At 45.8% G+C, this 13,225-nt stretch overlaps 1 protein-coding gene across 1 annotated transcript in view; it reads left to right on the forward strand.

Annotated features, from left to right (window-relative positions):
* The window catches only part of LOC140428430 (sterile alpha motif domain-containing protein 10-like), a 157,296-nt gene that overhangs the window by 124,312 nt on the left and 19,759 nt on the right, over nt 1-13,225 (forward strand). The window contains exon 4 of the mRNA XM_072514867.1: nt 3,901-4,041. Coding sequence (XP_072370968.1) covers nt 3,901-4,041 — 141 coding nt within the window. The remainder of the gene's footprint in view (nt 1-3,900; nt 4,042-13,225) is intronic.

The following is a 13,225-nucleotide window of genomic DNA, read 5'->3' on the forward strand; positions in this document are numbered from 1 at the left end:
AGTGCAGAAGGAGGCCATTCAGCCCATCGAGTCTGCACCGACCTACTTAAGCCCTCATTTCCACCCTATCCCCGTAACCCAATAACCCCCCCTAACCATTTTGGCCACTAAAGGCAATTTATCATGGCCAATCCATCTAACCTGCACGTCTTTGGACTGTGGGAGGAAACCGGAGGGAACCCACGCAGGCATGGGGAGAACGTTCAGACTCCGCACAGACAGTGACCCAGCGGGGGATTGAATCTGGGACTCTGGCGCTGGGGAGCCACAGTGCTATCCACTTGTGCTACCGTGCTGCCCTCCAAACCTCCAAACTCACAACAACTCTAAAGTTTCAGTCTAAATACAACTGCTGTGCACCTCTTTCTAGTAAGTTCATGTGCTCACCCTTATATTTAGTTTTACTTCAGTGAGTAGTACTTATTATAAGAACAGACAATGCAACATTGCAAGCTTTGGCCAATTTTTACCTTTCGACTGGTTATATCTTAAAATTGCGATAGAAATTATTTGGATTTAAGTTTGCATTTAGATGGTGTCTTACTTGGATGGAGGCTAGGGTCAGATATTCTCTCTAAACTAATTGTTCTATCATGACCTTGGTTTAACATTTAATCCAAATAGACAGCAACTTCAACAGTGCATCTGTCTCTCAGTACCATCCTGGAGTGTCTGCCTTGATTTTTGTGCTCAAAATTCCAGAATAGAACATGAATCCACAACCTTATGATTCAGAGGCTAGAGTGTTGAAGCTGAACCAGTGCACACCAAACATTGTCAAGACAAGATGCACAAATACAGAGGAGCACCTATTTAGGACACTTAGCCACAGGACACCCATTTTCTGGTTTTGATTAGATTGGCATGGAACAAATGCCAATTCATGGTGTCCTGGCCCGTGTTTATCCCTCAAACAAGATCACCACAAACAGATCATCTGTTCATTATCATGTTGCTGTTCATTGGAGCGTTATAGCCCTGCATGGGACTCATCCAGCTGGAAATGGTCACTACAGTGATCATGGGCGGGATTCTCTGACCCCCCACCGGGTCGAAGAATCGCCGTGGGGCAGCGTGAATCCCGCCCCTGCCGGCCGCTGAATTCTCCGGCACCAAAAATTCGGCGGGGGCAGGAATCGCGCCGGTCGGCGGGCCCACCCCTGGCGATTCTCCGGCCCGCTGCAGTCTTGCCAGTCCTGCCGGCGTAAATCAAATCACCTACCTTCCCGGCGGGACTGGCGGCGCGGGCGGGCTCCGGGGTCCTGGGGGGGATGCGGGGCGATCTGGCCCTGGGGGGATGCCCCCACGGTGGGCTGGACCACGATCGGTGCCCACCGATCCGCAGGCGGGCCTGTGCCGTCGGGGCACTCTTTTCCTTCCGCCTCGGTCACAGCCTCCGCGATGGCCGATGCGGAAGTGACAACCCCCCTGCCCATGCGCGGGGATGACGTCAGCGCTGGCGCTCCCGCGCATGTGTGGACTTCTGCCGCCTGGCGCAGTCCCTTCGGCCCCGGCTGGCATGGTGCCAAAGGCCTTTCCCGCCAGTCGGTGGAGCGCCATCCACTCCGGCGCGGACCTAGCCTGAGGGCTTGGCCCCTAAAGGTGCGGAGAAATCCGCACCTTTGGGGCGGCCCGACGCCGAAGTGGTTCACGCCACTCCATCCCGCCGGGACCCCCCGCCCCGCCGGGTAGGGGAGAATCCCGGCCCATATCACTACAATGACTATGCTGCAAACCTACTTCACTGGCAGTAAAGTGCTTTGAGACGATCTGAGGTTGTGAAAGGTGCCATCCAAATGCAAGTTCTTTGTGTGTTCCTCCCTTAATATACAACTGCCTCACCACAGCAAGAAACTGGGAATGAGGAATTTAGTGGGTGGATGACTGAGAAGTTAGAAATGCTGGAAGACAGAGGTTTAGGTTAGCAAGAATTGATGCAAGGAAGCATATTATGTTTATTGTTCGGAAAATAAATTGTATTGATTGAATGAAGAAAACATCATCATGACTGTTATTTTGCATGCTCACCTTACTGCGAAATAAAGCAGCTTTTCATCTCATGTCTAACACTATCTCACCAAATGGTTGCTCATCGGCCTTCAGAAAGACTGAAGAAACTTGCAAGCAAGAAACATGAATATCCTATTCAGGTCATACCAGGCAGGTATTATTGTTACAATTCCTGCTTAAACTGTCACACAAGTGGCTGAATTTCCATAAAAGTATAGCACTCAGAACACTTACAAGAGTGACTGATGTTGCTGAAGCTGGCAGACCCAAATTTGTAATACAAAGCTCCTTATGGTAATATGCATCTAACTTTTTACACTTTCTCCATTATAGGACAGGCTTTGTGCAACTGAACATTTTCTTGCCTTTGTGTAAAATGTGCTTTGAAAATCTTTGCTTTGCTGAATCTGATAAATGGTTCCAGATAATAGGATACTTTCCCACTTTCGAACACTGCTGGAACACAATCCTACACAAAGCATTGCTAGGACAGCTAAAAAGTAACTTAACGGAAATATTAGGCAACCATCATACCAACCCAACATTTCCTCTGATATTGATCTTTCTGCTACTTCACATAAGTCACTGAAATTTCTTGAAAAACTCGGCGAAGAGCGTTGACTTTTGGCCACCCTATACCCAGATTATTTTTAACCACCACTAGCCAGAGGTGTCTTGGGATTACTCTTTCACTTTGCTTTAACTGCCTTATAAATATGTCTCTAAATAATTGTTGCAAAATATTGGGAATAATGCCTCTGGAGTTCAGGCAGATATGAAATAAGGTGGAAGCAGAAAAGGCTGATGAAAGGTCATTGACTCAATATTGACTCTGTTTCCCTCTTACAGAGAATCGCAAGCCTGCTGAGTACATCCAGCGTTTTCACCAGACACTAATACTTTATTTGATTTCATGCGTAGTTTAGGCTATTTGAAGAGAAATTGAAATGTTATTTGAGATATACTCCTCTTGCGACATGGAGTAATGAGATGTTGAACAAAAACCAAATATGTGAACAGCTTTGTATCCTAGAACGGTTTCATTTTTATTCTGGTGCTCATTAATGGCAAGTTTGTATTGACAGGGGCGTATAGATGACGGTATAAGTCACTGCAAGGACATGTTCTGTCATTCTGAAGGAAATTAAATTGAATTGATTCCTGTCTTCTTTACTAGATTAAAATGCTGCAAGGCAAGGACAGCATGTCTGAGTGAATAAGTAGCTAATGAAACGCAGCAGAACACTGGCTTATGTCAGAGCTATTATTCATGATGTCTTGATGGTTTTATGCACTTATTGAATAATTACTCCATTTATATTTACAAATATAGTATTTTCTTGTTATGCACAATTGTATTGGTGAGTTTTTCCTGATCTCCCATGGTTCCTGCTGGACTCAATATTAAGCAGATAAAACTTAATTCAGTAAAAACATAATGTTTTCCAACTTATATGGGCAGCACGGTAGCACAGTGATTAGCACTATTGCTTCACAGCGCCAGGGTCCCAGATTCGATTCCCGGCTCGCGTCACTGTCTGTGCAGAGTCTGCACGTTCTCCCCGTGTCTGTGTGGGTTTCCGCCGGGTGCTCCGGTTTCCTCCCACAAATTCCAAAAGATGTGCTGTTAGGTAATTTGGACATTCTGAATTCTCCCTGTGTACCCAAACGGGCGCCGGAGTGTAGTGACTAGGGGCTTTTCACAGTAACTTCATTGCAGTGTTAATGTAAGCTGACGTGTGACAATAAAGATTATTATTATTATTACAATTGTTGTATTTTCCTGCAGAGAGTAAAACATTGGATGGAACAATGAAGGGAAATACTTTCTTATGAGTGTTCTGTAAAAGGTACAAATTCCAGATTTTTAAAAATGGATCTTTTCCTCAGGTCGGGCACTGCTTAGGCTAAATGGTGAAAAGCTGGAACGCATGGGAATATTGCAAGAAGGTCAGAGGCAAGAGGTACTCCAGCAGGTTCTTCAGCTGCAGGTACGGGAGGAAGTGAGAAACCTACAACTACTTAGACAAGGTAAAACTGGGTCCACAGTGCAAACATGATCATCTTTATATTTGTGCATTCCGTTTCTGTGAACTTAATGAGATCGCCAGCAGGTTTTGAGAGCCAATAATTCTGCTATGTAAAATCACCATTGGTTGCCTGGGCACGAGATTCAAATAATGTAATATTTTCAACTTAAAGTCGTTAGGTCGCGCGGAACGTGAGTGTTATTGAAAAAAGAGAAATATTTTGTCAAAGCTTTTAATCTTGCACTCATAAAATAATTTACAAGAATGCCAATGTAAGGGAAATCAACAAATTTATACTCTGAAAAGAGAGTGCTGATTGGTTGGCAAGTGGATCCTGATTGGCAGGGGTGTTGCCATGGAAAATGCATCAGTAGATGGTGACTAACAGTTAACTGTCAAGCACTGTTTGGAATTCAAGCCAGGCAGCTGATTGATCAAGGCACTGTTTGGAATTCAAGCCAGGCAGCTGATTGGTCAAGGCATTGCCCTGAGGAATCAAGCAGTATAAATTTGATGTTTTCCATTACATTGGTATTCTTGAAAGTGGTCATGATGAGTGCAGGATGAAAAACTTTGACAAAAGGGACTGGATTCTCCGTTATTGGAACATTGGCATGAAAGGGCCACTAGCGGCCGCACCGTGCCCCATGGCAGACTCAGATCGCGGAGCTGGACATTAAAACTAGACCTCCCAATCAGCCGCATGGCCGACCCTGACCGCCCGCACAAACATTACCCGGCAACGTTTAAGCCTCCCCTGCCTTCCGATCAGCCCGCCCCCGACCAGGGTGGCCGCAGACCGAGTCCACAGTCGCCACTAAGTTTCCCGACTGGCAGGACCACATTAGATCCACGCTGTCGGCCTTCGGCCGGTAAGGGGCGGAGAATGGCGGAGCGGGCCTCCAGCAATGGCCCCAGGTAGGTGCTATGCGGCGCAGCATACTCTCTGAGTACTTCATTTTTCGGGGCGCGCAGAATCGGGGAACCGGCACCGGTCCCGATTCCGTGCAGGGAAATGCATTCTCCGCCCCGGCATCGGCCGCGATTTCGGAGAATCCAGCCCAATATACCTCACTTCTCAGCATTACATAGAAGCTCAAAATTGCTGTTTTCAATGTTAGCTGATAAATACTTATTAGCTTGTAAAACATTTCGCGCATTATTTTAACTAGAGTGTTAACTCATTTAACTTATTAGGTTAGCCCTCTGTTAAAATAGCACAGAAAGGAAGATGTGCAAATAGGTTAAATGTTTGTCAAGTAATATCCTCAATCATCATTTTAATCCTTAAATCATAATAATCTATATTAAATTTACCTGAGAGGTATAATAATGATGAATGAGTTTTATTCAGATTATGGGCTGGATTCTTTGCCACCGGTAGCCGATGATGGAGGATGCAAAAGGGTCAGTTAGATCCTATTAACGGACTGGGCACCAGATTCACAAACCTGCACGAACCCTGTGGACCAGGATTCACGTGAGCGTGAATTAGTGCAGGTATTTCCCAGCGTGGCCCTGGTGCATAGACCTTGTGGTGGGCCAAGGGTGTAACCATTTTAGAGAGCTGCCCCCAAAATCCATCGGAAGGTCACCCTCCCCCAGATGGCACAGCCAGTGGCACTGCCAGGGTGCCATGTTAGCATTGCCAAGGTGTCCAGGTGTAAAGTTGGCACTGCCAGGGATTGGGCCCGGGGGGGGGGGGGGGGGCTTGCCACTTGGAAGGAGGGTGAGGGGGTTCCATGGAGCCTGGAGAAGGTAGTTGATGCAGTGGGGGTGAACCTTAAAGGAGGAGGGGGGAAGATCGTGGCAGCTGATCAAAATGGTGCCCCGATCCGCAGACAGCCATTCCTGCTAACAAGACCAGCGCGTCAGCAGGAAATCACTCAAGTGAGGCCATAATGGAGAGAGATTCCCGAGGCCAAAAGAACCTCGGCAAAGTGCCGCTGAATAACAGGGTTTTCTCAACGCTGCAGCTGGCAGGGAATGCCCCGTTCAACGAGACTTAGTTTGAAGTCTACTGTGTCATGTCCACAGTCTCCCAAAAGTAGAATTCTGGCCTATATCAAAAATTACACGAGGCTGATTCACAAGTATACAGTGAATCTGCATATTGTAAAACTTAAAAAAAATAATTAAGAGAAAAGTAGATCTTTGAAGGTTTTTGTGGGATGCATTGGTGCATTTGTTTATGAGACACTTTTATGAAAAGTGTGAAACATGTCAGGTAATTGATCAAATTTCATTTAAATTAAAATTTCCAGTTTTTAAAGTAAACATTGAAAATAATGCAAATTTTTGCAGGATAAAATTGTCCATAGGTCATTGATTATGATACAATACTCTTTTACTCCCCGCTTGGCTTCATAAATATACACCGATTTTAAGATTAACACAAGTTGCAAAGTATATCTTACACTATAATGGTGTCAGTAGCACAGTCCGTTTAAACACACACGCTGGCTGTGAACAGACACACTCTGAACCCGAGTGTATTGCTGTGTATTTCTCCTCAAAATCCCCTCAAGAGATTCTTATGCTGTCATCCAACTTGTCTCACTGAACTCCAGCTTCCACACGAGTAATTTCAAATTCCGCTTTCAAATCAACACACTTTCATATCTTCTTTGTGATAATGCCTACTCTGAGCTACTTCCATAAAGGTGTTGCTTCTAGGTTTCACACCAACCCTTCAGGATTCCTTTGCCTTGATTGTTACACAAACTCTTCATAGTTGCTTTAATTATCGATTCCCAGACTATATTAAGATGGCACAAAATATTTGATTTACCGCTGAAGCCTGCTTTCTCTTCTCAAATCCGTTTACCGCAGCTGTCTCTTCAATTCAGATCACTTTATCTGCTTTTCCCTTGAATTCTTCTGAACAGTTTTTCAGCTTCTTGGTCTCTTTTCCCTTAACTTCAATCTTCCGAAGACATTCTTCCTGTCCCAATTCCCTGGTTGTCTGGACTTTATCTGGTTCTTTGGGAAGTCTGCCTTTTGCAGCCCCTTGTCTTGTCCAGCTTTTCTTCTGGCAGAGCTGAGAGATGTTCACTTCCCAGCTTCCTACCTTCAGCTGCAATATATCCAGTTAAAGCCTGAACTCAAAAAGCCTTCCTACCTTAAAGGCGCACTGGGTTACTGGGCAACAACTTTATGCTTCTGCAAGATTGTTTACCTTTCACACCATAACCCCCTCTAAGCACAATGGAAGCACAGTTTGAACTAAGCAAACACCCACACATACAGTGATATTTGTCTAGCATGACTCTAACTATAGGTTTACCCTTCCATCCACAGAAACACTAAGGGCAGGATTCTCCATTCAGGAGATGTTCTCCTGCTGGTGCTGAATCGCTTCTGTTTTGCGCTGGCAAGTGGGAGCGGCATCCAGAAGCCATTCAGTGTCCTTTGTCTTGCAAATCTATGCATGGCGGAGATTGCAAAGGAATCTGTCACGAATCCCACTATCGGGCTGCTATTTTGAGTGGGTGGCTGGATAGTGAGGTTCGGTAGCTGGTCCCCCTCCACAACACAAATCCTGAACCCCCCTCCTAACAATAGGGGCATCCTCCCGCCCCCTTGGTAATTTCTGGTCACCCCCTCCCCCCACCACCAAAACACACATAAGAGGGTGACCCGATCCCCCTGCCGACCACTGAACCCTCAACCAGAGACCACCTTCAAGCCCCCCTCACCAGAGACCCCCCATAACAGGGAACCCAAATATCAGAGAATTCTCCATAACAGGGAATCCACTCCCCCCATCAGTCACCCCTGTAAGGAAGCTAAAGAGAAATCCAGGCAGAAAGAGTCAAAACATTACTGCTTTTTGTCACTCACCTGTGCCTTACATATAGTGCCTCAGACAGATGTCTCAAAAGCAACAGCAGTATCATAATAGAAAGCCACAACCACATCACAAGGCTTTAAACCCCCTCAAATCCTTTGAGCTGTGAGACTTCCTCAAAGAGGAATTGCTTTCAGAACCATAGAAAAGTTACAGCACAGAAGAAGGCCATTCAGTCCACCTTGTCAATGCCAGCATGAGGACACCCAGGTGCACTTTCTAATCTTACCTTCCTGCACCCGATCCATAGCCCTGTAGCTTACAGTACTTAAGGTGCAGATCCAGCTAAAAGTTTAGGGTCTCTGCCTCCACCACCAACTCAGGCAGAGAATTCCAGACTCCCACTACCCTCTGCATAAAAAAGTTCATCTTCATGTCCCCTCTATATGTTCTGCTACTAGAATCTACACCGCCTTGTTCTAGAATTCTCCACCAAAGGAAACAATTTTACCTTGTCCACTCTACATTTCCCCTCATAATTTTGTGCACCTCAATTAAGTCACCCCTCAGCCTTCTTTGTTCCAAGGAAAATAAACTCAACCTATCCAATCTCTCCTTGTAGCTACATTTTTCTAGCTGTGGAAACATTCTTGTAAATGTCTTCTGCATTCTCTCCAGCAATTACGTCCTTCCTGTATGTGGTGATCAGAACAGCACTCAATACTCCAGTTGTGGCCTCACCAGTGTTTTATACCATTCCAACATTATACCCTTACTTTTATATTTTATACCTGTACCAATGAAGGAAGGCATTGCATATACTTTCTTAACAGCATTGTCTACTTTAACTGCTGCATTTAGGGACCTGTGACCGCTGTTGGTTGCCTGCAATTGACAGCTTCCAGGCAGGCAGATGTCAGGATTGTTTAATTTCATTTCCCTTCACGCTTGAATGGATTTCAAGTATAGTGCTGTGAAATTAACAGCAATGTTTATAAACATCTAGTTATGATTGAGAGCTCATGACCACATTAAAAGCAGTTAATTGCTTTCTGATATGAAAAAGAGGAAGTGAACGCACTTAACACCTAGATATTTGGGTTGTACCGGGATCACTAGGTCGGATACTGCCTAGGCATGACCCTCTCCTCCTGTACTGGGATGCAGAAAATTTACTTTACCTCCATCTCTAAGTGTTCTCCTCTCTCGGACAAATATCTCCCACTGAAAGTGCAAAACAATGAATATAGTCAGTTGCAACACCAGAAAATTCAAACGCCTTCTGTGGCAAACCTTTCTGCTAAAGTCAACCATAGTCCCGCATGCAGCCTTTTCATCCACCTTTGCAATACCTCCTCATAGCTGGAATAACCCCCTCTGAACATTTTTTCCAGGCACCCATTCATAAATGGCATGGGAAACATCGGCAGCAGGATTCTCTGTCGGCGGGATCCTCCACCCCGCTGGCAGCGCACTCATGCCCACACACTTCCCGAAGGTGTGGGGTGGTCCACAATGGGAAACCCCATTGGCCAGCTGCGGGAACAGAGAATCTCACTGGCGGCGGGGGTGTGCGCGCCAGAAAATGGGGCTGGCGGGATAAAGAATCCCGCCCAAGGTATATTGGTTTGTTATCAAACTGAATTGACCTTTAAATTCATTTTTTTAAATGGCAGACTGGGTGCCGATTTTGACATCTGCCCAACTTCTGTATTAAAGGAGACTGACATGCTGATCTTGCATTAGCAACCAGCCATCATCACTCCAGATTTTACATAAGTATGGTGGGGCAGTGGTCCTGACCGTAAAATTCATCCCCTTGATTCTATAAGCAAAATACATATGAACAATTTAACCTCTATTGGCAGGAATAATAGAAAAGTGAGATATTATAAATATGGAAAAAGATTGCAGAACCCAGTGGTACGGAGGGATCTGGGTATATGAATCACATAAAGTTAGTAGGCAAAGTACAGCAAATGATTAGCAAGGCAAATGGAATGTCGATGTTTATTGCAAGGGGAATGGAATATAAAAGTAGAGAGGTTTTACTGTAGCTGAACAGGGCCTTGATGAGACCAGATCTGAAGTGCTGTGTGCAGTTTTGGTTCCCAATTCTGGACAAATGGAGGCGCAGTGGCACAGTGGTTAGCACTGCTGCATTACAGCACCTGAACTGGATTCAATTCCAGACTTGGGTCACTGTGTCTGCCTGGGTTTCCTCTGGGTGCTCTGGTTTCCTCCCACAGTACAAAGATGTGCAGGTTAGGTGGATTGGATATGCTAAAATGCCCCTTAGTGTCCAAATAAGATGGGTAAGTTAGATTAAGGGGTTATTGGGCTAGGGCAGGGGAGTGAGCTTGGGTGGAGTATTCTTTCAGAGGTTTGGTGCAGACTTGATGGCCGAATGGCTTTCTTCCGCACTGTGAGGATTCTATGATTCTATGAATTCCATTAGAAACAGTTCAGAGAAGGTTCACCTGACTCATTCCTGGGATGAAGTGTTTATCTTATGAAGAAAGCTTAAACAGGTTGAATCTACAGCTGACTTTGTAAGTAAATATCAATGATAACTCATTACCATCGGAGCCCCACTGGAGTTGAGAAGAATGAAGGTGACCTTCTTGAAATATGTAAGATCCTATCAGAATTTTCTTGGGTGGATGGCGGCAGATGTTTCCTCTTGTGGAAGAGACTAGAACTAGACAACATGACTTAAAGTTAAGACATGCCCTTTTGAAGTAGGAGATGAGGGGGGAACACAATTCCCTCAAAGGGTCACTGGAAATTTGCCTCCATGGAGGGCTGTTTTAGCACAGGAAAGATGTCTATGCTATGTAAGGGATAACATTTGGGCCACTGATTTAAAGTGACCAACTCAGGTTCTACTTTTTCAAATGTATTCTGAAATGTTATGCTGGTGCTAAGTGTTCGCATTATTTGGTGTATTTTGGTGCTTGGATAAGGTTGGGAAATAGAATTGGATGGTAAACATGTTACACAGCAGTTATTAAAATGCATGCCAGCAATTACCAAGATGTGATCAATTATCTGCATTGATAGTTTAGTTGTGTCAAAGTCAATTACCAGTTTTTGAAGCTCGCCTTCAGTCTTTGTTTACACAGGGAATGGGATACCACTTGAGAAGGAGTCATGGGTTAAATAATTCTGTTGCACTGAAGGGCTCTTCAGGTTGTCCTCCTCTGACTCATCCATAAATTTGGTACATTTTAATTCCAAGGTTCAATCATACATCTTCAGCGTACCATTCACTGCAAATATTTTCAGTTTTGATTCATTCAGTTGAGACAAATTGGTGGCTTTCTGCATATGCATGTTTCTGACTCTGCACCATTGGGAGATTGGTCCACTACTGCAGTCCAGTTATTATTTATCTGTTAATGTACCATTGGGTAAGCTTAGTGACCCCACACCCACAGCATGGAGCAACGCTCAAATAGCACATTGGCCAGAGAATTGACAGTGATATGGGGCGCAATCCAATGGCCACGCTGCTCCCGAAATGCAGCCCGCCACGGCGCCAATAAAAGCCGAGAGACCATGTTTCCAGGTTCTACCCGGATAGCAACGCCTCACGAGATCCAACGTGGTCACGTGAAACATGGTCATTGTGGGTGGGGTCACTTTGTGCCAAATCTGCATATTAAAGCGAGACAGCTAATCTCACTCTAATGTGCAGATTCCCAAGGTACCCGAGGGATCCATCCCTTTTGCCTTGGAGACCTCCGGCAAGTGTTTTTTTTAGAACAAGCAGGGACCAGATGGAATGGCACTTGTAGGGGTCTCCTGGAGGATCGGGGCACCCTAGCTGTATGCCGTTTGGGCAGGGTGGTGCCCTGGCACTGCTGCTGCCACCTGGGCACCATGGCAGTGCCATGTGGGTGCCAGCTTGGCACTACCAAGGTTCCCAGGCTGCATTGCCAGCTGGCATGGGCACTCTCACGGTGTCAGGTTGGCCCTGCTAAGATGCAAGCTGGCAATCCCTTTGTGCGCATGTGTGATTGGGCCGGGGAGCCCGGTGTGGGTGTTGGGGGGTGGAGCTGGGACCCTTACAAAGTATGTTCGGGCTGCGTGGGGTTGGGGAGCAGTTTAGGTATCTCGATGATCGGGGCGCCATTTAAAAATCACGTCCTGATTTCTTGCTACACTGGGGAGTTCTGGTGGGCAGAGCTCCCCAGTGTACAAAACGGTGCTGTATGTGCCCTCTGCAGCTCTTACCTCACTGAGGCCCCTTATACAATGTGAGTCGCGTTGTATAACTGTGTGTTTCTTGGCACTGTGAACGCCGGGAAGCGGCTAAATACACTCGTTATGGGTTTGTTCCCATTTAGTTGAATCAAGCCCTTTGTATTCCTGTCTTACATATGGTTATCATGAGGGAAGCAGGATCGCTGAACCTAACCTCCTTGTTCAGTGCTTTAGTATATATTTTCTAAAGTGCTCACTTAAATAATGGGAACATTAATTGTGCTGGATATTTAATTCCACATACAAAAAGTAAATGCTTCCGGCAGAAAGGCCTGAATCTTTGGGGTGGTGTTGGGGTTGGGATGGTGAGTTACCTGCGTCACTTCCCAATCTGCCATACCAGGGCATTTGTAAAAGTATAGGGAGCAATTTTCAGCCCGTGTTCGCCGTCAGATAGAAAGGTGACGCGGGAGGAAAATCCGGAGAGAACAGGATCTGGAGATATCGCGTTTCCCGATTTTCTCTGCCCTTCGCCAGTGATGTCACAAGGTTCACGCCTACAAAGGGTGGCAACCTCATTTTAATGGATTTTAATAAATCTGAATATGATTAGCCAGCCCCCTTGCCACATGATCCCTCCTCACTGATTATTCATACCTTGAGGGGAGGCAGTGGTGTAGTGGTATTGTCACTGGACTAATAAATCAGAGACCCAGAGTAACATTCTGGGGACCGAGGTTCAAATCCCACCACTGCAGATGGTGAAATTGGAATTCAATAAAAATCTGGAATTCAAAGTCCAGTAATGACCATGAAACCATTGTCGATTGTCATAAAACCCCATTTGGTTCACTAATGTCCTTTAGGGAAGGAAATCTGCTGTTCTTACCTGGTCTGGCCTACATGTCACACCAGACCCACAGCACTGTGGTTGACTCTTAACTGCCCCTTCAAGGGCAATTGGGGATGGGCAATAAATGCTGGCACAGCCTGCGATGCCCACGTCCCATGAATGAATAAAAAACGATGTGACGCCACATCGGCAAGGTTTGCAACAGCGCTATAAAAATGGGTTTCAGGATCCCTTCAGGGGCGCAAAGATAATATCGCCCCCAACGGGATAGGAACATGCCTCAGAGGAGCCCTGGCACTGTCCCCTGGCCCAGTTTGGTACTGCCAGGTTGGT

Source organism: Scyliorhinus torazame, chromosome 8, assembly GCF_047496885.1.
Source record: "Scyliorhinus torazame isolate Kashiwa2021f chromosome 8, sScyTor2.1, whole genome shotgun sequence".
Taxonomy (NCBI): domain Eukaryota; kingdom Metazoa; phylum Chordata; class Chondrichthyes; order Carcharhiniformes; family Scyliorhinidae; genus Scyliorhinus; species Scyliorhinus torazame.